The sequence below is a fragment of the Vigna radiata genome, chromosome 4 (assembly GCF_000741045.1).
Source record: "Vigna radiata var. radiata cultivar VC1973A chromosome 4, Vradiata_ver6, whole genome shotgun sequence".
NCBI classification, from domain to species: domain Eukaryota; kingdom Viridiplantae; phylum Streptophyta; class Magnoliopsida; order Fabales; family Fabaceae; genus Vigna; species Vigna radiata.
The window spans coordinates 15,829,308-15,847,651 of record NC_028354.1 but is presented as its reverse complement, the minus strand read 5'-3'; the positions used below and the strand labels follow the sequence as shown (position 1 = coordinate 15,847,651).

The following is an 18,344-nucleotide window of genomic DNA, read 5'->3' as shown; positions in this document are numbered from 1 at the left end:
TGCAACCTATTGGAATTGATTACAACCTCTTGGAATGGGTTACAAGGCCTCACCAAATCTATTCTAAACTCTTGGAATCAATTCTTTATTTATGTGCTAGAATCAAACTCTTGGAATCAATTCCTTATTTATGTGCTAGAATCAGTTACGTTGTGGCTAGAATCGATTATGCTTGCTCGAATTAGTTATTCTTATAGTAAAAAATTAATATATTATTATTTATTAATAGTAATAATAATTAATAATTATTATTATAAGTATTATTATTATGTATTATTATTAATGATTATAAGTATTAAATATGAATGTATTATTTGATGACATTATAATTAAGTTATTATCTGTATTAAAACATGATTAAATTACTAAATTAACTAAATATACATCCTTATTCATAATACTACAAATTACTATACATGTTACATAAGTTTGATAAAGAAACCTAAACTCATAAATTAAATAACTAAACTAATTATCTTTACTTAACTCTTGCATGTATTGTGAAGTCATTTTCTCTGTGTGTCTAGTGTTTGTAATGCATTTGATTTAATCCCATTGAACGGTTAAAACCAAAATTATGAATACTAGAGCCCTGACATTCAAATAATCAAGGACAATTACATGTTTCCATATAATGTGTTCGTAAAAGTAGTTTTCATAACCATCGACACTTTACCACCACAACCACCAACTCTCCATAATCATATCTAGCTGAGCTCCACAAATCCTTTACAGAGCTTAACGATGTTTGACCGAGCTTATTGATGTCTTTACCAAGCTCACTAAACATTGACTGAGCTCAAACAATTGCATTATACCGTAACATGTTCATAAAAAGAGTTTTCACAGCCACCAACACGTCACCACAATAACCACCAAGTCTCCATAACCACATATAGACGAGGTCCATTCCATTTGTTGAGTTCAACGATGTATGGTCGAACTTATTGACATCCTTGCCAAGCTTAATAAACGTTGGTTGAGCTCAACAAAACAACCCAAAAATGTGGTGGTCAACTTATCGTTGTTTTTGTTTTCTTCTTTTTCCTTTCTATCGACACTTGAACTTTATATAACATTGTTACAATCTAAAAAACACAAACACAACGTCAAAATCAGTTACACGCAAAGCTTATCCGATTCCAAGCATGTTGGAATCGATTTCGACTTTTTCTTCATATCCATGGAATAGATTACACTCTCAATGGAATTGATTCCAACTCCTTTACATTGACCATGGAATTAGTTCTAGGTTGTATAAGAATGACTCCCTTTTTTGGAGTGCTCCTCTTTCTTTGAGGATTGTTAAAATATGTATTCATAGATCGTGCACCTGAATAAAGTATGATAAACAAGAGTCTAATTGTATTTTCACCTCTATTATCCCGAAATCTTCTTAGCTGAAGAGATGTCTGAAAATTCTTGCATCTTGCTAATCTTCTCCTTCTCTCGCTCTTAAATTCGTCAAAACAAACATATATATCACCTGGAAATTATTCATTCCTTATCCTTGAATACAATAATCCCAAACAAACACAAGTTAAGAAGGTGGAATGCAAAAGCATGATATCTACATATAAAGATTTCCAATTTGTCAAATTTCCTACTTTTCATAAAAAGGTTTATAATGTGTATGAAGTGGAAAATCTCATAGTATGTCTTTCATCATAATAGTTCAAAATAACAACTTGCATTTTTAACACAAAATTACAAATTAATAAATCACCTCAATATATCAAGTTGATGATATACAATGTTACTTAATATTACATGAAAATTTTCTCTTTAAAGATGGAGTTTGATTTCAAGAATTTTCAAATGTTCAACAATAGTTAGTTATTCAAAATAACATAAAGACATCTTAAAATATGAACTTACAACCAAAATCCTCTTATATAGGTGTCATGTTTTATTTGACTCATTATCGAGATAAAATTTTAACTCAAATATTATTAATGATTTTTTTTAAAAAGAATTCATTATAAAAATACAAAATTGACATCTTTAATCCAAATTTTTGAAACAATAAATTTATTAATTTTCATATTTATTCAAACATTTTAAGTATATATATATATATATATATATATATATATATATATATATATATATATATATATATATATATATATATATATATATCATGATTTATAGTTTTTCAGTCCAAAGAACAAAATATTTTAGTAGAGAAGGTGACTCACCTTTGATTTTTTTTTCGTTTCAACATTTTTTTAATATAATTTGAAGTTTAAAGAGAAAGGTATATTTTTTTTAAGTTAAGTAATATCTTGATGATTTACAAGTAAAAAATTTTGATGTTGTGAAAGATGGGAACGATAAGAAAGAAGGGAGCGTGTAGCATAATTTGTGGTGTAAATTACGAATATGTTGAGGATGTCACAGAATAAAATAATTTAATGATAGAAAATAGATTGAGAAAGTTAGATTATGTTTGTCGAATGAAGGAATAGAATTTTAGCCGTGCGGTCACAAAATCAAATCCTAATTCTGTTGCTTTCAGTAACATTATTTAAACCTTTTTATACTTACAACATCTTCCTTCAAACTTCTTATATATCATATGTTTTTCACCAAAAATCTTAATTAAGTTCCATTATATTAAAAGATAATATCAATTTATCACTTAAAATTTACTTTTTTAAATAACTTTAAACTCTATTTTAATAAAATTTGTTAAATTTATTATATCATCTATTGAATCATTGTCAAATTTCACTAAATATTTAATTAAGTTCTATTTTAATGAAATTTGTTAAATTTATTATATTATCTAACATTGAATCATTGTCAAATTTCATTAAAAATTTAATTATACAAGATGTTCAATCAATATAAAAAAAAAAATATGTATTAGAATAAACTGATGCAAATTTTTAAAATAAAGTCCATGAATTATTTATCGTTACAAAATTTTATTAATATAAAGAAAATAAAAAAACAAGAAAAATCATATCAAACCCATAAAAAAATTATATTTCACTAAACATAAACAAACTATATCTATTATAAAGAAAATTTAAATAAAAATATGAAAAAAAAACATCACATCTTGTATTACTCTCCATGAAAAAAAAAGAGACACATTAATACTTTTTTCATAAAAACATGAAAAACTTTTAAATAACAATTAATAAATTTATTACAGAACAATTAAAATTAAAGTTAAATTTGTAACATTAAGAAAAAGTAATATTCAATACTTTTGTATGGTTGAAAGCAATGAAATTGATATAATTGTAGGTGTTGCATTTTGTTTTGGCATCTAAGTATTTGTTTTAACTTTTATAGTTGGATATTCTTGTCTCGTTGAATTTCTTCTGCTTCTTTTAGTTTTTAGTGCTGAGAGTATTTTGAAAACTTGCTTTCTCGCATTCAAAGCCATCAATCGTGTCACTTTTTCAACTATTTCCTTATTATGTCTTTTATATTTTTATTTTAATGCTGAAAGTGAGACAGTGTGTCCATGCAAATCACAATTTTGCATAAGAAAATAAATTAATTTTTGAAAAAAAAAATATGTGATTGTTGTCCAAGTTTATATCTTTCTTTAACTTATTATTCATTCACTAAAAATACAAATTTATTAATTCATTCACTAAAAATACAAATTCATTTTTTTTCCTCATGTATTTCTATTTGTTGTGTTATTTTTTTTTCATTCAATCATTTCTGAGAATGTAATCCATAATGTTCAAGTGAGATATATTGTCATTATTTTGTTAGAATAATAAAAGTTAGAAAAAAAAAGTCTTTACCTAGACATCAATTATATATTTATAGGACTTGACAAGCTCATTAATTAACTATTATTGTAATATATATTTAAACAATCAAATCAATAGTGTATACTTGTAAAGCATAAGACAACCTCACCTATTAATATATGCTAACTGTCTATAAATAAGTATTAATTCTGATCCATATATTTCATATAGTACAATCACTAGTACAAAAATCATATTTTATGACGTACAAAAACGAACTATGACGTACATAATTTTGTAGGTTATAACAGGTCTAAACATTTTATGAAGTAGCAAAAATTTACCTCATGATATCCTGAACATATTTTGCTAAGTTATAAAATGTGTAGACTTATTATAACATACAAAACTATGTACGTCATAATTCATTTTTGTACGTCATAAAATGTGATTTTTGTACTAGTAAAATCTCTCTCCCTCTCCCACCCTCCCCTCTCTCTCTTCCTCCCTCCCTCACTCCCTCTCTCCCTCCCTCCCTCCTTCCCTCTCTCTTTCTTCTCTCTTTTTCTCTCTCTATATATATATATAAAATAATAGTATAAAGTTTGATATTGATTGATTCAATTGTTAGCATCAACTTTGAGAGGCTTACATCATCTCATAAAGTAGAAAGTATAAAAGGCTAGAATGCACTTAATATACCTTTGGTGCCTCACAACAATTAGAACAACTTTTTAATTTACTATTAATTAACAACTTTGCATCATTCTAAAGTAAATAATAATTTACTTATTAATAAGTTTGTTATTCGAACCCTCATTTTTTCTTAAATGAAAAATTATTAAAAACATTCGTAAATTTTGAAAAGATAATTAACCTAGAGTTTGAAGTTTTTATATTTTTTAAAATAAAAATAATATATTATGAATTGAATAAATATTCTATTAATATTTTTAATGATGCAGAGAAATACTTGAGCAATACAGAGAATACCTATTAGTATACAGTTATCATTTTTTATTTTCTTTCGTTAATAATTTCTTTATTTTCTAAAATTGCATAGTTATTATTAATCACCAATGTATTAGTCATCACCAAATTACGACAATACTTGACAATAATTATTTAAAAATATAAAAAATAATTACATCCATAAAAATTAAACGTTACTTAATAAACCCACGAGAAAACTCCATTAGTGGATTTCAATTTTGTAGTTTCTCTTTTCCTGGGCTTGCTCACACTTTTTAGTTACAACGGGCCTTTATTAAACAAACAACACATAATTTCAATATAATTATAATTTAATTTAATTTTTGTCATCTCATTGATGATATGTTCTTAATTATAAATAGTTTCACTATTCAGAGATTAAAAATAAAATATAAAAAACAATTAAATTAAAAATTCTTGATGTAGGATGTTTTAATTATTTTAAAATATAATCTGCAATATTTTTTTTATTATTAGAACTCTATTGTTTGTGGCCAATAATTACTCTAATTTAAGGAAATATTTTGTACTAGGAGCATTGACTATATCAGCCCCAAGACCAATTTGGAGTGTGGGCCCACTTACTGAATGATTGGTTTATTTCTAATAATTGCATTTTTAATGGAAACAATTATAATTTTTATTTTATTGGTTACAAGCGCACCAAATAGATCGATTAGGTCGAGATTTGAAAACTTGGCTACAAACTCAATCATGTTGCCCACATGGTTGACTATTGATTTAAAACCAATCACAATAATTCAAAAATCATTGTCTTCATGTGCAACCCAGAATGATTAAGTTTTCCTTTTTTATGTTTATGACTAGACGTAACCAGCACCATCCTCATAATTCCAGAAAAATCATTGCCCTTTTTGTCATTTTCGTTGTGAATTAAATAAAAAAAAACATGCATCTCTTGCTTAGTCATATTATTAGCAACACAAACGTTTCGGATTAGTTTATGATGCTTTTGAGTTAGTAAAGTCGGTGGTTAATGTTAACTAAGTTCAAATCTCAATTATTAAGTTTAATCTCTCAAATTATTAACCTAACAGTTCATTCTACCAATGTTTTTTCATGACTTATTGGTGTGAAAGTTCTTCCTTTTATCAGTTTCGTTTTTAAATTGGACAAAACTACCAGTTCAACACCAAGATCATTGGATGAACAAATTTCTTTAACAGCTTTTGACTAAATTAAAACATGGCTTATTTTTATTGCTATCATCAATCAACACAAAAACTTGTACACACAAACAATCCAAACCCATCTTCATCATCTTAAATGCACTGAGACAAACTGCTAAGAGTCCTGATTGAAAAAGTGAAAAGCAAAAAAGAAAAAAAATCAACACTGAATTTCATTTCCAAACCCCTCTGTAGATCTATTAACAGGAATCATGGTTGTAGGGGGTTTGGTTACAGCAGCTAAAATATCAGTATATCCAACCACACCGACCAAAACATCGTCGTTGTCGTCCTCGGTCACCCAAACATGAGTTGCCCTGTGGGAAAGCATCTGAGCCAAAACTGCAGCAAGTGAACTGGTGAATTTACATGTCAGAGGTGCACTCCTACCTCTGTACATGCTCCTGGAACCAAAACTGTGAGAATTGCTGAAGAACCCAATACTCCTGCTACTGAATTTCCTTGGTTTTCTCGAACCATTAACTAAATCACTGTTTCCTGTTGGTGAATCTACACTGAACTCGGGTAGTGATCTTGAGCTAACATTGTCTTCTACTCCCATGACAAACTGTCCGGCCGAGAGATTCGCCAGAGCCCATGCTGCTGCTAAGTAGTCGCATTTCCATAACTTGCATGCAGAGATTTCTCCAAGGATCTTACACTGACCATCTGGTGTGTTTTCTATCACAGCAACTGCACTTGGATCTTGAGGAAGCTTTTTAGTGGCTGCAATGGCTGGAGCGGAGGATTCGATATAGCTGTAGTCTGCATTGATTGCTCCAAGGGCAGAAATGGAAGTGAGAGGAAGGGGTGCCAGAGCTCCAAGACAACCAATGATGAAACGAAGAACATCTTCTCTAGAGAGACAACAGTACTTGTCACGGATAACAGTACCGGAAGTTGAGGGGCTCCAATTCATGTTAGGAGGTAGATTGTTGCTGCTGTTGCTAGGTGAATCACTATTCTTGTGCCATTTGCCGTAGTAGATAGCTGAGAATCGCTTACTCATGCCCTTCCATGCTACACTCTTCGGAACAAGCAAACGTTTCACACCTTGTTTCATCATGTCTAGTGCATCTATTAATCTTGATTAGAGGAAATAAAATAATATTAAGACTGTGTTTTGAAAAATTAGAAATCTGAATCAATGTACATGTCGTTTGCCTAAGTTTGGCTTTCAAGTACTACTTCATAAACAAATAATGTTACAGAATTTTCAATGACCACTTTGAATTTCTGAAAAGGTGAATACAGAGAAAATGGGAACAAAATGAGCAAACCTTTGATTCAGATATAATCTGGCTAGACTAACCAACCTTTTATTAGAATTGTTAACTAGTTTTAACTCAAACTAATCAAACAGAGCGACTTTTTCAGTTTTTAAGCAATTACCAAATACAAATTTTATAACCAGCTTTATTATACCTAGCTATGATGACCTTTAAGGTTCACAAACACACCCCCATAACATGTTCCTTGTTATTTTGTGCGTCTGTGTTTATCATAATAAGAAAGAATATTGATAACACAGTAGCAAAAAACAAGGGACTAGATAATCACTTCGAAAGTTTCAGTTATCTCATCTTAGTACATCGACATTATATTTTTTTACAACCAAATGTTTCATCTTTGTCCTTTAAAAAGGAATAGTAGTCACTGATTTGAGGCTTTGGGCAATCTAAATTTAGGATCATATTATAAGTTTCCAATTTCTGTTGAGAAAATAATGGATAATCAATATCAACACAAAGCAAAAAAAACAAACGAGCATAAAATAGGGTGAAAAGATACTAAACAAACATTCTGCTTAGCTTAGGTATTGGACCCTTAAACAGGGAGAAGGGGTGGTAATTGGCAAATATCAGAGAATAATATCCCCTGGATGCATTTGGCAACTAGCAGCAAAAAGACATTATTTATGGATTCAAAATTTTAAATATCTGGTAAACTTTGTATGTTCCTTCTGTAATGAGGAGATGAAAGCCATACAAGAACACATTAACGAAAGAATCTATACAGAGCTCGGATGACAGTCAAACTAAGAATATATGTGTATGTGGCATTTAATACAGACATACTCCATTCTTAGATGCCTTTGATGCAAGGGTATAAGATACCAAAGCATATGATAAAAGGGGATTTAATGTCCCATTGCTTGACATATAAAATCAAGTTATCCAGCAGTTTACTTGGGAATGAAAAATTCCCTCGCATTGTGGGAAGTAAAAATTCTTGTAACTGGATGGAATCATATTCCATCGCGGAGCAAAGATGCTGATGATGAAATCCTCTAACCCCAGATGCCTAGATGAAAATGATTGTGCACCAATCATTCCCAGACACCTGATCTCTGATAGCAACATAAAACACAATCCTCTCTCCAAAACAAAACACAATCTCTCTCCAAAACAAAACACAAACCGCTCACGTGCATAACATTCTTATCATCACCAAGGCCACATCATGCACTTAACATTGATTCCCCCTGCTACTTAAATAAATGAATCCACAGATTCACAACATAGAGGCTAATAGAGTCGCACACAAACAATTCTCACTAAAGCAAGTGTAAAAACATGGTTCAGTTAATATAAACAAGTGTTTAATTTTCATAGACTGTCGTGTATGCCATTGAACCTGTAATTGTGATTGAATGAAAATGTAATTTACCATAAACATGTGGCCAAATTAAATTCTATGATCAAATCATATCTAAAAGTAATTGAAACAGGTGCTGACCTTGTGGCAGGGTCAACAACCCTGAGCAGCGAATTGTTAGGAACAACAACCTCAGAAACAGGAATTTTCAAGGCCTTGTCCTGATCCTCCAAACACTCACTCTTAGCCAAAAACGCAACTATGTCGAAGGAACTAAAGATTCCAACAAACCTCTGCTGCTTCATCTCACTATTCTCAATCCCCACATGAGATCTCTTTTTCCAAATGGGTATGCTCCCTTCAGGGAACTCTCCGATCGCCCTAATCGCGGACTCCACCGTCTCACTCTCGTAAAACTCCACCAGCTCCGGCTTCCCCACCGTCAGATCGCCGACCACGTGGTACAGAAACACCGACGCCATCAGAATCCAAAAGGGCGTAGTAATTCAGAAGAAAAATCGAATTTTTGTTAAAGTTTAAAAAAAAAAATCAAAAAGAGAGAAAGGCTGCTTGTTGTGGGCTATAAAAGGGTATGAAGAAAGATGAGAAGAAGGTCAAGGGCGTTGATGCGGGGGCGGTGGAGGATCAAGTGAGAGAAGGAGTTAGCCATTGGCATGGATGGAGAAGTGAAAGGTGAAGGCCCATTCAATTGAATCGGTGAGTGAAAAAAGGCGTCGTAGATTATAGGGAAGATATGATACGGAGAATTTGATTGGGTAGGTCCTTTGGGAGACAATCAGAGGAGAAAGGACAGAAGAGGATGGATCGATGCTTAATGCGGTTGGCGACTGACAGAGAGACACAGCACAACACAAAACACAACACAACAACCTTCAATTTATCGAATGAGAAAGAGAGAGAAACACACACACACAGAAGATGATGTGTCAAGTTGCATCAGTGTTCATGTTTGACAGTTTTTTCCTTAATTTAACACGCATATGTTAACAACTTTTTTTTCTTAACAACTTTTTCATAAGAAAGAGCAATTGGTCTGTTTAAATTTATTTTAAAAAAATAATTAAAATAAATCAATCACAAATTATTATATATTATAAAAAAAAAATTATTGTTAAAAAAACATTTTCCATTTATCACCTATCCTTATAACTATTATTATTGGGCTTTTTAAATAATATAATAATTGTGATTTATCAATACTGTTAATAACTAAACTTTTGTCCGATAAGATTATCAGAGTTGTAACTATCATATTTCGTCTACATGATGGAATTGAGAGTGTTTGAGAAAGTTTGGTTTATAACAAACTCGAAACATGATATTATATTTTATAAGATAACTATACTTTCGTAATATTTTTTGACAACATTTTAACATCATTTATATGTTATTATGTTATTAATATAAAGTAGTTATAATTATTATTGATTGTGAAATAATTTTAAATTACTTGTAGATAATATTAAAATATTATTATTCTAATTTTTAATAACCTAAATAAACAAGAATAGACGTTTACATTGGACCTGCTAAGAAAATCTATAATAGTTATAAGGATGTTAAAAATAATAATCAATACGTCTTGAAAATATATGGTAACATTTTTTTTCTTATAAAACATATAAAAATAAGAAATAAAATAAAATCTTAATAAGAAATAATTTACTTATTAATACTAAAATTTGTAAATCTAATTTTCTTCTATAAATAACCATGATATTTAAAAGTTAACATAAATTTAGAAATAGTTTGAAACAAAAAATTATAATAAATTAAAGATATATTTAATTTCTATTTATAAACTTTTAAACTTTACTTATTTAAAATTAATTAATCAAGTATAAAATTTAATGTTACCGTAAATGTTTATAAAAAATGATGCATGTAAATCTCAAAAATACTTAAAAAAAAGTAATTCAAGCAATATAAGAAACATAATGTACTTCGAATTAATCAAAGAAAAATCTACTCGTTATCAAGTAAATGTACTTATAAAGTTATTATCAATACAAGTGACACTCATAGTATACAAAAGAAAACTTTAAATTACAAGTAATACCATTTATTAAATATAATTATATCTCAAACCATTTTATAAATGAACTTTAAAGTTATTACCAATTTTTAAAAATTAAACAATTCAATTAATTTGGTTAGTTTTTTTGAACTATGCATTTTTTTTTAATTATTTATACATGTGACATTAGGTAGTAATATTTTAATATTCATCACAAAAAACTGAGTACACTGACAAAGTCCATTTAGAAGAAAAAAAACAGTACTATTAAATAGTATTACGTTTAATCATTCTGATTGTCTTTATTTTCGGTGATTTTTTTCAATTAGGTCCTTTATTTTTTCTTTTTCACAATTGGATCCCTATTTTTGAAAAATTGAAGCAATTAGGTCACTATCGTTAGTTCCATACTAACACCGTTAAAAAGGATGACATGTGTCAGTTCGTGATTTTTTTGAATTTTTTAAATATATTTTTAATTATTTTTTATTTTAATTTTTTAATATTTTTTCTTTTAAAAATAAAATTTGCCACGTGTCAAGTTGACATTGTGCCACATAGCAATGACAGTGTGAGGTGGCAGTGTCAAACCACGTGTCATTGCGTTTGTTTCAATTTGGTCCCTGTATTTTTATTTTGTTCCAATTTGGTCCTTGTATTTTTATTTTGTCTCAATTTAGTCCTAATTTTTTTTTAAATTAAAAACAAAATTGTTTCTTCCCAAATAAAATATGGTATGTACATTTTCCAAATTTTTGTCTTTAAATTTGTTTTTGTTAAGCAAATTATTAGTAATGATGTATTTCAAATCGAAATATTTAACTCTGGAAACTTTTTATGAATTGTTGAGGAAGTATTGAGACTATATTTGTGTAGATTACCTTCACAAAAATATTTATTATTGAGATGTTAACTTTTATAGGTTACTCATTCATATTAGTTAGGTTAAATGATTTTTTTACTAGTATATAAATAAAAATGTGTCATATACTAGTTTTTAATTTTTTTATTTTTCTAATAAAAAAATTAATTAGTATAAATTTCTTTATAAAGATTTATATACAAATAAAATTTTGTTTGAACTTGGAGAGAAACAAAATTGTTCAGTTTTTTAAAAAAATATGACTAAATTAAGACAAAATAAGAATACAGGAACCAAATTGAGACAAATTAAAAATATAGGGACCAAATTGAGACAAATCTAATGACACGTGGTATGATAGTGACATGTGACACTGTCAGTGCCACCTCACATTGTCATTGCCATGTGGCTCAATGTCAAGTGGCAATTTTTTTTAAAATAAATAAAAAAATTAAAAATGAAAATAAATAATTAAAAATATATTTAAAAAATTCAAAAAAAATCACGAGCTAACACGTGTCACCCTTTTTAACGATGTTAGTACGGAACTAACATAGTGACCTAATTGTTTCAATTTTTCAAGAATAGAGACTCAATTGAGAAAGAGAAAAAATGAGAGACCTAATTGAAAAAAGTCACCGTAGGAACTATCAGAATGATTAAACCATAGTATTATTCCCCTTCATTTTCTCTCTTTTAACATAATTCTTAGAATAACCATAGTTAGACTATATTTTTTTGACAATATTTGAATACTGTGATTGGTCTAAAATTATTTCATAATTAATAATAATAATCATAAATATCACTTTGGACCAATCACAGAATGACACGTAGATAATATTTAAATATTGTAAAAAAAATATTGTCTAAATATCATTATCCTAATTTTTAAACTAGTGTTTAATCCAAACTTAATCCTTAAGTTTAAAATTAATCATTGTGATTATAAGGATATTTAATGCACGTGTTTTTTTTCCATATATTTCCGCTTTAGTATCTTTAAGCACATTTATTTTCCATCTATTTATGCTATAGTATCATAAACTTTTTTTTAATATCACTATCGAAAATTGAACAATAATAAATTTGAGTTTTTAATCCCGGTACTTGTATGGAAAATTAATTTCATTTGAAAACTAATTTAAATTTTGTAGTGTATTTATTGAATTTTAAAAGAAAACAAATATAGAGAAAGTAGGAAAATGATTTAGAGTAACTTTTAAAAACGTAAAATTATTTCTAGCTTTAAAAATATCTTTTATATTTGTAAGTAAACTAAAAATGTAACCTACAAGTCATTTTTTTTTAAATTAAAAGACAAACAAATAAAACCTTAACAAATATGAAGAATTTGACACGCTTTATAAATAAAAGGAATTGTATGTAACAAACACAATAAAGGAAAATGTCTTATTAACTTACGTAAATAAAGTGAAAATGAAACTAGACATAAACGTGGGATAAAAAAAAAAAAATTTAAAAAACGTGCGATTAATGGAAATCTAAGTTTGACTGTTTAAATTGTTTATTTTTGAAAAGGATTATACAGTGAATAATATATTTACGCCCTTCGTTCAATCAAAAAATAAATTATTTATAAAACATACAATTAATTAAATTTTAAATTTTTGATAAATTTGAGTATGTTTTTTATTTTTATTAAAAAAATTGATTTAGTAAATATTTAAAGTTTTTATATCTCTTAATTGAATTCTTTTTATTTGATTGTTATTTTACTAATCTCTCTACATGAATATGAAATTTATTATTAATATAACATAATATTACGGTTATTGAAAAATAACCATTGAGTTCTATTATTATTTTATTGAAAAGGTGTTGAACATTAAGAATGATATTATCATTATAGGATAATTCTTTAATTGTTGTATAACCTTCATATTTTTCTTAGAAGAGAGCAATAAATAAAATTATTGAAAAAAGAATCGTCTCATAACTTAGTTAACGAACAAATTAATCAGCAGAATTGAAAAATATAAGAAGTTTTGATACTCAATAAACAAAAAGGAATTGATAAAGAATCAACTAATATTATAGAAATTTGATACGTAATTAAACAAAAAATTAATATTTATGTAAAAAAATAACATTTAAAAGTGAAAAGGTAGCTAAAGAAATATTTAAATCCATAAATTGTTATCATAGTTAAAAAAGCTATAGTATTTTAGTGATATGATTTTGCACTGCTATTTAGTTGTAAATAACATATAGTATGACTAAAAAAAATTATCATAAAAAATAAAAATTAAATGAATGATTATACAAAATAATGTTTAAGTAGATGACCGTGTAAAATTATTTTATTGTATTTAGAATAGTTTTTCTCTTTCAAATGGATTTATTATTATTAGGTTAAAACTATTTAGGCGTCTCTATTTTCGTAAGGTATTCTTAATTTGGTTCTTTTCTTTTAAATCTTTCCAATTGAGTCCTTATAAGTGTTAATTTGAAACAAATTAGCTTCTGCCGTTAAAAATTGTTAACGGTGTTAAAATTGTGCACCTCTGCACAATTTTAACACCTCTGCACAATTTTAACACTTCAAAAGGAGAATTTTAACCACGTCATCTACTCACCTCTGCACAATTTTAACACCGTTAACAATTTTTAACGGTAAGGGCTAATTTGTTTCAAATTAACACTTATACGGAATTGGGAAGATTTAAAAGAAAGAGACCAAATTGGGAATACCTTACGAAAATAGAGACGTCTAAATGGTTATAAACTTGTTATTATTATTATGAAGATGATAAATTAGAGTTTGGGCACATCAAAATATTGGATTTCTATAAATAACAATAACACATTTTTAAATTTTCGAGGGATTTATAGAAATTTTCACTATATAACTTTACATTTTATAATTTTAAAAATACAGTTCTATAAACCTATACTTTTAATCCCTATATTATATTTTTGCCAAATACATTGTTTTTTATTTCCACTTTTAAATCCATTAATTATTTATATATTAAATTTAGTATTTAATAATTTTTAGTTGGATAAAAGAACCAAAATTTTGCAAAAAAAAAAAAGAAAAAAAAAATCAAAAGGACACATTTTTTCTGAAATATATTAAGTGACTATACTTATAAGGGATAGAAGAAATTTTACAATTTCACAGAGTTTCTTAATAAAATAAGTTTTTTTTTTGTCTAATTTTAACTTTTTTTAATATTAGTAAAAAATATATTTTTTAAAACAAGTTATTTGTATGCATTTAAATCTTTTCAATTTATGAATTATTTATAATAAACTTTCATTTCATATCATAAAAGTGTTTCTCTAATATATAAAGAAGTAATCATTCAAAATATATATTTTTACAAATCATTGACAATGTTTATGGCTATAATAAACCATATATTAATCAATTAATAGATATCTGGATCATGCGATTCTTTTGACATGGGCATGCAATGAGAGAGAGAGAGAGTGATGAAGAATGGAATCTCTACCTTGGTTTTATTTTCCAACCTTTATATATATATATATATATATATATATATATATATATATATATATATATATATATATATATATATATATATATATAAGAAGAACAAAGGTTTTCTGGGACACAACACAGTAAGAAGAGAAACTTAAAAAAGGGATAAAGTGTTATGCAACAGAGAGAAAGAGAGTAAAGTGAGAGAACTAAGAAGCAGAACAAAGCCACTTTATTTTGTTCATCTAACCTAAACCCTCCTCCTTTTACCTGTAACACTCTCACTTTATCAGCGTGACACAACACAACCAACCAACCTAAGACCAATGTGTAAGACGATGTTCCTCTTTTCCTTCTCTTTATCTCTTTCTGTCCATTTCATCATGTTTTCATTCTAATCTTCAAATCCTCAACCCCCCACTTCCTTTTTTCCTTCAAACTCTTCTTCCCCCTCCTCAAAATTTTACCTTTACTCTCACGCTGATGCTGATGGCACACACCACGCCCCTCCACCGTTTATGCCACCCCTTCACTCTCCTCTCCGTGATTCTTCTCTGTGCAACCCCTTCACTCTCAATTGATGTTCACCTACAAGATAAAGCCTCTCTTCTTCTGTTCAGGTCAAGACTGCAAGACCCTTACCAGAGTTTGTCCAACTGGGCAGCCTCCAACTGCACTTCATGGACTGGAATCACCTGTGACAACAGAACTGGGAGGGTGCTTTCCATCAACCTAACTAGTATGAACCTTTCAGGCCAAATCCACCCCAGTTTGTGCCAGCTTTCGTATCTCACCAAGGTGGGGTTGTCCCACAACAACTTCACTTCCCTTCTTCCTGAATGTTTTGGAAATTTGCTCAACCTAAGAGTTATTGATCTCAGCTATAACAGGTTTCACGGTGGGATACCAGACTCTTTTATGAGGCTCAGGCACCTCACTGATCTTGTTTTGAGTGGGAACCCTGGTTTGGGTGGTCCACTGCCTGCTTGGATTGGAAACTTCTCTACAAATCTGGAAAGGCTACATCTTGGTGTGTGTTCATTCCGTGGGGGCATACCTGAGAGCCTTCTTTACTTGAAGTCCCTCAAGTATTTGGACCTTGGGAACAATCTCTTGTCTGGTAATCTTGTTGGTTTTCAGCAGCCTTTGGTTGTGCTCAATCTTGCTTCCAATCAGTTTGCTGGTACTTTGCCTTGCTTTTCAGCTTCAGTTCAGTCTCTGACTGTGTTGAATTTGTCTAATAATTCTATTGTTGGGGGACTGCCTGCATGTATTGCTTCCTTGCAAGCTTTGACTCATTTGAACCTGTCAGGGAACCATTTGAAGTATAGAATATATCCTAGGCTTATGTTTTCATTGAAACTTCTTGTTTTGGACTTGAGTTATAATGATTTTTCTGGTCCTATTCCTAGTAAAATTGCTGAGACTACCGAGAAACTTGTTGGCCTTGTTCTTCTTGACCTTTCTCACAATCAATTCTCTGGTGAAATTCCTGTGAGAATTACTGAGTTGAAAACTTTGCAGGCCTTGTTTCTCTCTCACAATATTCTCTCTGGAGAAATTCCTGCCAGAATTGGAAATTTAACCTATCTTCAGGTCATTGATTTCTCACACAACGCTTTGTCTGGTACCATTCCATTCAGCATTGTTGGGTGCTTTCAGCTGTATGCTCTAATACTGAATAACAACAATCTTTCTGGGGTAATTCAACCGGAGTTTGATGCATTGGATATCTTGAGGATACTGGATATAAGCAACAACAGGTTTTCCGGGGCTATCCCACTCACTCTGGCAGGATGTAAATCTCTCGAGATTGTAGATTTTAGTTCCAATGAGCTTTCTGGATCCTTGAATGACGCAATAACGAAATGGTCAAACCTCAGGTATTTGTCCCTTGCTCAGAATAAGTTCAGTGGAAATTTGCCTAGTTGGTTGTTCACATTTGACGCAATAGAAACAATGGATTTCTCACATAACAAGTTTTCTGGCTTCATCCCTGATATTAATTTTAAGGGTAGCTTGATATTTAACACTAGGAATGTCACTGTTAAAGAGCCATTGGTTGCAGCAAAAGACGTTCAACTGAGATTTTCAGATGTTGTTTCTGATAGCAATCAACTCACTTTCACTTATCATCTATCCTCAATGGTTGGAATCGATTTATCCAGCAACTTGCTCCATGGAGAGATTCCAAGGGGCTTATTTGGTCTGGCTGGCCTAGAATATCTGAATTTGTCATGCAACTTTCTCTATGGACAGCTTCCAGGTCTGCAGAAAATGCAGAGTTTGAAAGCCTTAGATTTGTCACATAATTCCTTGTCAGGGCATATTCCAGGAAACATTTCTAGCCTTCAAGATCTGTCCATTTTGAATCTGTCTTACAACTGTTTTTCCGGGTATGTTCCCCAGAAGCAAGGATATGGGAGATTTCCTGGTGCATTTGCTGGAAACCCGGATCTGTGCATGGAATCTTCCAGTGGCGTATGTGATGATGGAAGGACTCAATCTGTGCAAGGAAGTTCTTTCAGGGAAGATAGGACGGAGGGACCAATATCTCTGGGGATTTTCTTTATCAGTGCCTTTGTTAGTTTTGATTTTGGTGTTGTTGTTCTCTTCTGTTCAGCAAGGGCGAGAAATTACATTCTTCAAACCAAAGTTTGATTTGATTTTTGTGATAGTGATAGTTACAAATCTCATGTAAATTCCAATTTGTAATCTGGTAGCTGGCTTCTCAGTTTTAAGTGAACATACAGTTTATTTGACTAGCAATACTATCTGGCCATCAACTTCACCAGTGTTATCTCATGAGTAATGAACAAGTGTCTCAGAATCAGAACAATAGGATCAAAATGTTATGATGAGTTGCAAAAGGTTTAAAGAACACCCGTAACTGGCGATCGGCTTTATCTAAGTGAAGACTAGTCCTGCATCATTCGGCCAGGAAAAGAATAGATGGTTGTGGTGAACATGTGATCCGAGTAGAGATCAATCTTTCATCGTTTTGTTGGCGGTTGTTCTCTTTTGCTGAACTGGTTGCAGTTAGATTAGATTGCATCACTGCATCCAATATTCATAATCAATGTGGTGAAGGGTCAGCAGCAGGAAACATACTGATTTGGTCTAGTTATGGTGAAACTTTGATCTTGTTCATCAAACTGCAGATTTGCAAGAATGTTTAGTTGAAGAGAACTTGTATCATTCTAGATTAACCTAGCTCTTTTCTTGGCTTGGGGAACCTAACTTTTCCCCATAGGTGTTTTGCCTTGAGATCGCCCGTTGATGAAGTATAGTGAGGAGTGGTATGTGCAGACAAGATATATGGAGCAGATTTTCATATATTTAAGATTATTATTACAATCACAACACCATCTTATGTGATCAACTTTATTTTGTTGTCTTTATAATTACAAGAATGTGAAAGAGTGTTCCTAGACATTAGTTGAGTAAAATTGAAAGTAGTTGGTGA

The 18,344-nt window shown here is 29.8% G+C and overlaps 2 protein-coding genes across 2 annotated transcripts; one reads left to right on the top strand and one right to left on the bottom strand.

Annotated features, from left to right (window-relative positions):
- Positions 1-5,906: 5,906 nt before the first annotated feature.
- Positions 5,907-9,440, bottom strand: LOC106759481 (CBS domain-containing protein CBSX6). The gene is made up of 2 exons (XM_014642667.2): positions 8,648-9,440; positions 5,907-6,993 (listed from the first exon to the last, which is right to left on the bottom strand). Exons 1-2 carry the CDS (start codon positions 8,986-8,988, stop codon positions 6,069-6,071), a joined length of 1,266 nt encoding a protein of 421 aa, XP_014498153.1. The 5' UTR covers positions 8,989-9,440; the 3' UTR covers positions 5,907-6,068.
- A 5,564-nt stretch (positions 9,441-15,004) lies between these two features.
- On the top strand, positions 15,005-18,311 carry LOC106759583 (leucine-rich repeat receptor-like protein CLAVATA2). The gene has a single exon (XM_014642827.2). The coding sequence runs from the start codon at positions 15,362-15,364 to the stop codon at positions 17,537-17,539; it is 2,178 nt and encodes a 725-aa protein (XP_014498313.1). The 5' UTR covers positions 15,005-15,361; the 3' UTR covers positions 17,540-18,311.
- Positions 18,312-18,344: the final 33 nt, after the last annotated feature.

Excerpts from the sequence above, each read along its gene's own strand:
- LOC106759481 (XM_014642667.2), bottom strand. The coding sequence starts at position 8,988 with ATGGCGTCGGTGTTTCTGTACCACGTGGTCGGCGATCTGACGGTGGGG. Across the intron at positions 6,994-8,647 it reads GTTGTTGACCCTGCCACAAG|ATTAATAGATGCACTAGACA; the intron begins GTCAGCACCTGT and ends CCTCTAATCAAG.
- LOC106759583 (XM_014642827.2), top strand. The coding sequence starts at position 15,362 with ATGCTGATGGCACACACCACGCCCCTCCACCGTTTATGCCACCCCTTC.